The sequence below is a fragment of the Nelusetta ayraudi genome, unplaced genomic scaffold, assembly GCF_046127955.1.
Source record: "Nelusetta ayraudi isolate G7.1 ecotype Tasmania unplaced genomic scaffold, CSIRO-AGI_Nayr_v1 ptg000042l, whole genome shotgun sequence".
Classification (NCBI taxonomy): Eukaryota; Metazoa; Chordata; class Actinopteri; order Tetraodontiformes; family Monacanthidae; genus Nelusetta; species Nelusetta ayraudi.
In genome coordinates, this window is record NW_027466092.1 from 199893 (window position 1) to 207037 (window position 7145).

General features: G+C 47.8%; 1 protein-coding gene across 1 annotated transcript; it reads right to left on the reverse strand.

Annotated features, from left to right (window-relative positions):
• Window positions 1–3359: 3359 nt before the first annotated feature.
• Window positions 3360–6700, reverse strand: oat (ornithine aminotransferase). Its single transcript, XM_076033427.1, has 9 exons — window positions 6431–6700; window positions 6119–6343; window positions 5927–6022; window positions 5685–5812; window positions 5282–5404; window positions 4738–4866; window positions 4025–4138; window positions 3725–3869; window positions 3360–3617 (listed from the first exon to the last, which is right to left on the reverse strand). Exons 1-9 carry the CDS (start codon window positions 6642–6644, stop codon window positions 3457–3459), a joined length of 1335 nt encoding a protein of 444 aa, XP_075889542.1. The 5' UTR covers window positions 6645–6700; the 3' UTR covers window positions 3360–3456.
• Window positions 6701–7145: the final 445 nt, after the last annotated feature.

Consider the following 7145-nt stretch of genomic DNA (forward strand, 5'->3'; position numbering starts at 1 on the left):
TGCGTCTCACAAACACCCTAGAAATAAACCAGCCGTGAATGTGATGGCCTGACTGGACCGAGCGTCTACATTTGTCAAGATCGCCTGAGATCTGCGGGGTATTGGGAGTTGGGGGGGGGGGGGGGGCGTCCTTCCAAAGACCTTGCCTGTTTGATCAATATATATCTCCTGTGGCGCAAAGTGGAAGAGGCATGAGGAAGTGAGGGGGGAGGGGTCAGTGTGCTCGCCACATCTTTAAGGATTATGCGTCGTTTGCCCTTTAAGATGTACATGTGTTCTGTCAGTGCACTCAGACGTCATAAACTTAATGCGCAGCATCCTTTAAGCCCAGAGGCTGACAGGCAGATCATTTTCAGATTTACCAGTCAGCAGCCGACCAGAAGAGCAAAGGCGTGTCCTTTTCCCCAAGCCGTCCTCTTACCTTCCACACTCTACCATCTTTTTTTTCTTTTTTTTTTTCTTAATTTATTCACCCATTAAAGCAAGGCTCACCTGAATTTAATTCCAGGCACAGTTCTCCTGATTGCATCTTCACCGAGTTCCACAATCTCAACTCGCCATTATGCCGCGGGATGAATGGAAATGGGCCGGCTCAAAAAGAGACAAAAAGGGGCACGAGCAGAGGATGGGCAGGCGGACAGATAGCAAATTAAAGTAGAGTGCATTAGGAGGGAGGGAGAAAATAGGAAGGGAGAGACAAAAGAGTCGAGGAACAAAGAGTGGGAATGAGATTGCGCTCTCCCAGACTGGATGAGACCTTCTTGACCTTCCTGGTGTGAGGAAATTTCTGTGAAACGCACATCAGTCTTTGAAGCCAGCCCTCGCACTTCACGCTTGAAAAGAGCAGGGCCGGCTGGCTGGCAGCAGGGGAAAAGAGGAGTAAGTGAAAGTGTGGGAGGGGGGGGAGGGGTTGCTCGCTTCTGCAGCGGCATCTTCAGGTTTGGCAGAGTCCGACTGGAGCCTGGAATTCTGTTTTCCCACATCCTTGCCGAACCCGGCGGCCTGCCACATCTCTGCAAAACCTGGACGCCGGTCAGTGCTGTTTGTGCGCCCTTGTTGCGGATAAGGAGGCAGGGGGGCGTGAAAGCGCGGCCAGGACTAAAGCACATGGCTGAGAGTCACCTGGCCAGGTGCCTCGTTCCCTCCTGCCTGGACGCATTCCAGTCATATTTCACAGACAAACTCTGCTCTTCTCACTCCTCCTCTATAGAGTCAAAGCACGGCTGCCTGCTTTTAGTCTGTAGCTACTGCCCTCTTTAGTGACTCATAGCAGAACTCTGTGTGTGTGTGTGTGTGTGTGTGTGTGTGTGTGTGTGTGTGTGTGTGCGTGCGTGCGTGCGTGCGTGCGGGTGCGGGTGCGCAGTGTTCATTTCCAGTCTGTTCTGACGTTTCACCTATTGTCATGATTCATCAAAACCACGAGCCTAAAATTGATTATTGGTTGGCGGGTGGAAGTAGTAATGTGATCGTTCGCCAGCTGCTGACTGTAATTAATTACAGCTTTCACGTCTACACACAAAGGGGACCCGGAATTCACTCAGCATAAAGCCCCGGAATGGGACTTGGCTGCTGGAGGGGGAGCCATTAAAAGTGTGACGCATTAAACTAATTAAAAGTGGATTTTTATTGATCCTTAACAGCTCGCGACGAGTCTCTTCGTGCATCTGCTTAAAGACGAAACACCGGCTGTCGGTCACCTCTTTATCCCCTGGTGTGTGTGTGTGTGTGTGTGTGTGTGTGTGTGTGTGTGTGTGTGTGTGTGTGCGTGTGTCACACACAAATATTTGTGACACACAAATATTTTGCCTAACGTGTTTTGATTTTTCTGGTTCCAAAACCCCGGTTAAGCCAGAAATATCACGTGACCAACTGCGTTCTGAGATCGTCTTGTATTTCTTTTACAGAAGTTTCACGTTTTCAGGTGGGCTTTAAAATGTGCTTCATTAACTTCGGTTCTGGCTCTAGTTGCGGTTGAAGCCCTGGCTGTAGTCTGTGTGTTTTAGTGAGGCCACAGCGCCATCTGCTGGTAGACTATTGTGACCCGTCCGTGCGGTCCACGTCCACCTGCAGGGTTCCTACAGAAACGTGACGCGTCACGTGAACTCAGGTTTGACTCGAATCGAAATGCTGTTTGTGGATATAAACACTGCAGTTGCTTTAACTCGAGTTACTTTACGCAACTAAAAAAAACATGCATGTTATAGATAACATACTTTATCATTATTTTAACTGTAGCCCTTTAGAAAGCTGTGCATTGGACCTTCAACGGCCCATATTTTAATTTTCAGAACTCTATATTTCATCCCTGACATCAGGAGAGCCTCAATTGTTTTGTACAATTAAAAAAAAAAAAAGTTTTTTTTAATTAATTAAATAAATAAATAAATGAACTTCTAACATATTAGCCCACTGTTTAAAGCCTGCTGTATGCTTTGCTGGACCTTCCATGTTTGGAAGGGGATGAAAGCAAAGCAGCCTAAGAGGGCACAGCCTTGACAATAATCTGGGAGTGGCATGAGTGCCCTTTGTGACATCACACAAAAAAATTCCCACAACTGTGTAACATAGGAAGGGCGCAGTTTCTGCAAAATGGACCTCAGCAAAGAAGACGTTTCATTGATTCAAACAAAGACGCCAGATGTCAAACTGCGTTTAATGTATTTGAAGAACACCAGCTCAAACCCACGTAACTGCTTTGGTGAACTAACACCACTAGACAGAGTTCATATTGTTTTGAATTGCGTGCTGTATTCATGGCATGTGCAATGTGTAGACAGAGTAAATAGTTTTAAACAAACCAGCCTGAATCAGCGACAGTCCTCAAACCTGAAGCAATAAATTAATAAAACAATTTATAGATTTCCAATGGCCACACAGTATTTATTTTTAAACACCAACACATAAGTATAATATATGTCAAGTTAAAACGTAACTGTTTTTCCCCCTAACAAGTGACCATGTTTGGATCTGAACATAAAATGCAAAAACCACTATTTCAAACTTTTGCAGAACACGTTACAGAATTACTTAAAATCTTGAAACTCTCACAAGATTATTTTCAATTGTCCACTACAAGAACCTCAGCGGCTTTAACTTTACTGATCAAAAAAGGGTCACAGCAAAGTTTTTGTAACATTAGGCGGCTTGAATCGGCACCAAAAACCAGCTTTTCAGTAAAACCATTCATTGAAGACAGCATCTGGATTGTAACTCGCTCCTGTGAAGACCACTTAAAATAAGAGGAATGTTTCCCTCTTATATTGCACTCTTTCCAAAAGAATCATTTACGGAATCATCAGTTTTCGCCAAGTCAAATCAGCATCAGTTTCAAAATCAGAACTCATAAATTAATGGAAAGATTTAAAAAAAAAAAAAAAACAAAAAAAAACAAGAGTTTCCACTTTTCCAAAGGAGGCTTTTCAGACTGGCTGCCAGGTCGTGCAAGGCCGGGGTCGTTTAAAAGGACAGGATGGTTCTCTGGATGATGTCGGTGCACTCGCGAATCTCGTCCTCTTTGATGACGAGGGGAGGGGCCAGGCGAATGATGTCACCGTGGGTGGGCTTGGCCAGCAGTCCGTTGTCACGAAGGCGCAGGCAGACCTTCCAGGCGTCGTAGTCTAGAGGCGGCAACCAAGCAGGGGAGGAATCTGTCACATCGCATCTTCACACTGGGAAACCATTGGAGAATTTAAGCTGGGCGCCAGTGCATTTTTTTTCAGCCTACCTTTGGTCTCCTTAATGACAATGGCGTTGAGGAGGCCTTTCCCTCTGACCGTCGTCACGATGTCTCGGGGCAGTTTTCTCAGCTCGCTTCGCAGCAGCTCTCCCATCCGCTCAGCGTTCTCCGCCAGCCTCTCCTCCTCCATCACCTGTCACGGCGTGAATAAGAGAGTCGACGGAATCAGTTGTGAGCTGTTGCACCAGGCCGGGGGGGGTGGGGACTGGTGTTTTTGTCGTTGCTGTAGGTGAAGGGTGGATGAACTGAGGGAAGGAGGGAGAGACAAAGTGCAGTTTCAACACTGACCTCAAGTGCAGCGATGGCCACCTCGCAGGCGATGGGGTTCCCGCCGTAGGTGGAGCCGTGTTCCCCTGGCTTGATGGTCAGCATGATGTGGTCGTCGCACAGCACTGCAGACACCTGAGACCAAAGATGAAAATCTCTCACGTCAGTGGCAAAAGTCAACAGCAGACTCATTGCCAGGCTGACGCTCATTTTAAAAAAGGCTCCGAGGCTTAAAGCCTCTTTATTAGTGCGTCTTACTGCAGAGAGCAAAGGTTGCTTTGCCTTGCATTCTTGTGTAGCACTTGTTTTTCCTGTTAATTATAAGGACCAAATTAGGGAAAACAAGCTGAACAGCTTTGCCCCCCCCCCAGAACTGATCCCACTTCTTCTGCTCTGTCCTGAGACAAACTGTGCCAGGCCACGGCACTGATTGGTGCATGCGTTTTAAATCCTAAATGTATTCGTTTGTTGTGCTGCAGCTCCCACACTTCCAATTTTGATAATACTGTCGCACCTTTAAAATTCTATCTTTTATTCTACACCGTCACTGTCTATACCTGCTCTTCGACACATATGCGGCTGACCTCTTGGCCAGGTCACACTGGCGGAAGACATCCCGATGTCAACGAGGTTTTATCTGGTTGAATAAAGGCTCAATCAAATTCCTGCCTAGCGAGACCGAACACGCTGGGTTTTAATTAGGAGCGCGTCGCCGCGTCTGCACGAGTGCTTACGGGATAAACTCCTCCCGAGAGAGCTTTGCCCAGAACCACCATGTCTGGATGGAGTCCCTCGTGATCGACGGCCAGGCGGCGGCCCGTCCTGGCCAGTCCCGTCTGCACCTCGTCAGCGATCCACAGCACCTGGACGACACAGAGCAGCCGACATATTAGTCTTACCACAGCCAGGCAGAAAGCTCGTCGCTCTAAAACTAAAAATGCATTCAAGAATTCTGGCATCATAACAACAGACGCGTTGATTCGCTTTATGTAACAAGTCTGACTAAGCTGTTGGAAAAATACCCAAACTAAACTTCTGTAATATTAGATAAAATTCATCTGACAAAACTGCATGTTAGAAAGAAATAAAAAAATTAAAATAATAAAACACTTCCTCCCAATCTTGGCAGGAGCAACTTAAAGCAAATGCTGCAACCACAGCTGTGCTTGCATCAAGCTCCTCCAAAGCGAGCCTGTTTTGCATTCCGATACTTTTTACTTTCCAAAACTTTTCGAAAGTCAGGCGAGCCAGGCTCGACAGACCAGTTTGGAAACGTACGTTGTATTTGGTGCAGAGCTCTCGGACTTTGGTCAGGTAGCCGTGGTCGGGCACCACCACTCCAGCCTCTCCTTGGATTGGCTCCACCATGAAAGCTGCGACGTTCGGGTCTTGAAGGGCTTTCTGCAGAAGACAAAGACGAGAAACTGCTCAGACATCAGACGCAATCACTCAGTGCAAGCTACTGAAGCTGCTCGCGATTCCTCACTGTGTGCACAGAGGCCGAAGGGCAAGTCCATTTACATGCTTAAACACAAGCTTTCATGATGCAAATGTGAGTAAAGGCAACTTCTTCCAACATCTTGTTCAATTGGATATGAATGTGACAAAGATGTGTAACAAACTCAAACATGAGGTTTATGAAATCCTGAGGGCAGAGTTCATTCGCAGTCACACACTGTACCTCCAACGATGGGATGTCATTGTACGGGACAATCTCAAAGCCGGGCATGTAGGGGCCGAAGCCTTCATAGCTGCTGGGGTCGGTGGAGCTGGAGATGGCAGCCATGGTGCGGCCCCAGAAGTTTCCATCTAAAGGAAAAAACAAACACTCAGGACCTGTTTATATCTTTTCCAGCACAACACCAGATCATGTGAAAAAGCAAACATATTCCAAAAACCGCAAGTAAACAGAGAACTACTGGCCTGCAAAAATGATCTTTGCCTGGTTTTTGGGGACCCCCTTCACGGTGTAAGCCCACTTGCGAGCCAGCTTGCAAGCAGTCTCGCAACCTTCAACACCTATGTGGGAGACCAAAGAACTCAGTGTCGGGATTCAGCTCATCGATGTTTCCGTACCATCACCAGAGTAACGGTAGCAGAACAGCAGCAACTTACCTGTGTTCATAGGTAAAACTTTGTTGTAGCCAAACATGTTGGTGATGAACTCCTCATAGGCGCCCAACTTGTCGTTGTAAAAGGCCCTGGAGGTCAGGGTGAGCCTGGCGGCCTGCGCCTGGAGCGCAGCCACGATCTTGGGGTGACAGTGGCCCTGGTTGACGGCGCTGTAAGCGCTCAGGAAGTCGTAGTAGCGCTTGCCCTCGACGTCCCACACGTAAATTCCTGAGGGGTGATAAATCGGAAACTTCTTGAATAGTGTCAAAGAGCAGAGCGGCTGATCTGCGAGAGTTGGTGGAGCACCGGCGGTACCTTGGCCTCTCTCCAGCGCCACCGGCAGGGGGTGGTAGTTGTGCGCGCCGTACTTCTCCTCGCGGGCGTAGATCTCCTCCGACGTTAGCTGGCCCTCAATGTGGCGCTTGGAGGCGACGGTGGAACCCAGGCGTCGGCCTGCACTGCCGCTGCAGCCCACCAGGGGGCCGGCGCGGCTCAGCGTGCGGCTGAGCTGGTGGACGATGCCGTTCATGCTGAGAAGTCTGTGGCTGACACCAAACACAGTGCTAGGCTTACAAAACTGAAGCTCATTTTGACGGTAGCTGTTGTCGTTGTCTTTTTAATAGTGGCTTGCGTACAAAAACAAAGGACAATTAAGACCTGCAGGCGTTTCCCTTGAATGGTGTGAAGCGCATAAGGCGTAATTCTCATGCTGCTTGTTTTACGAGAATTGCGTTTGCTTGTTTGCTGTCAAACCTGTAGCGAACTGGTCAAGTAACCATTCGAAAAAAGTCTTTCCATTACACTTTTGCGATGGACCTCTTTATGGATACGTCTGATAAACCACCTCATGACAGCGTCAAAACCCTTTAGCGATATTCAAGAGGTGTTTCCAAGTGTAGGCGTTTCCATTACCAGTTTTACTATTCCAATATTTAGGTTTCGCGCAATTCTAGGGGTGCTGGAAACGGAGCGAGTGAAGCAGCTTTGATCAGGCAGATCAGTCCGTAGCAAATTAGCAACTCTGCATTTT

Bases quoted from the DNA above. Each gene is read 5' to 3' on its own strand.
- oat (XM_076033427.1), bottom strand. From the start codon at position 6,644: ATGAACGGCATCGTCCACCAGCTCAGCCGCACGCTGAGCCGCGCCGGC. The intron at 5,405-5,684 runs GTACAGTGTGTG...TGTCTTCTGCAG, and splicing joins ATGACATCCCATCGTTGGAG to AAAGCCCTTCAAGACCCGAA. The intron at 3,870-4,024 runs GTCAGTGTTGAA...ACGCCGTGACAG, and splicing joins TGGCCATCGCTGCACTTGAG to GTGATGGAGGAGGAGAGGCT.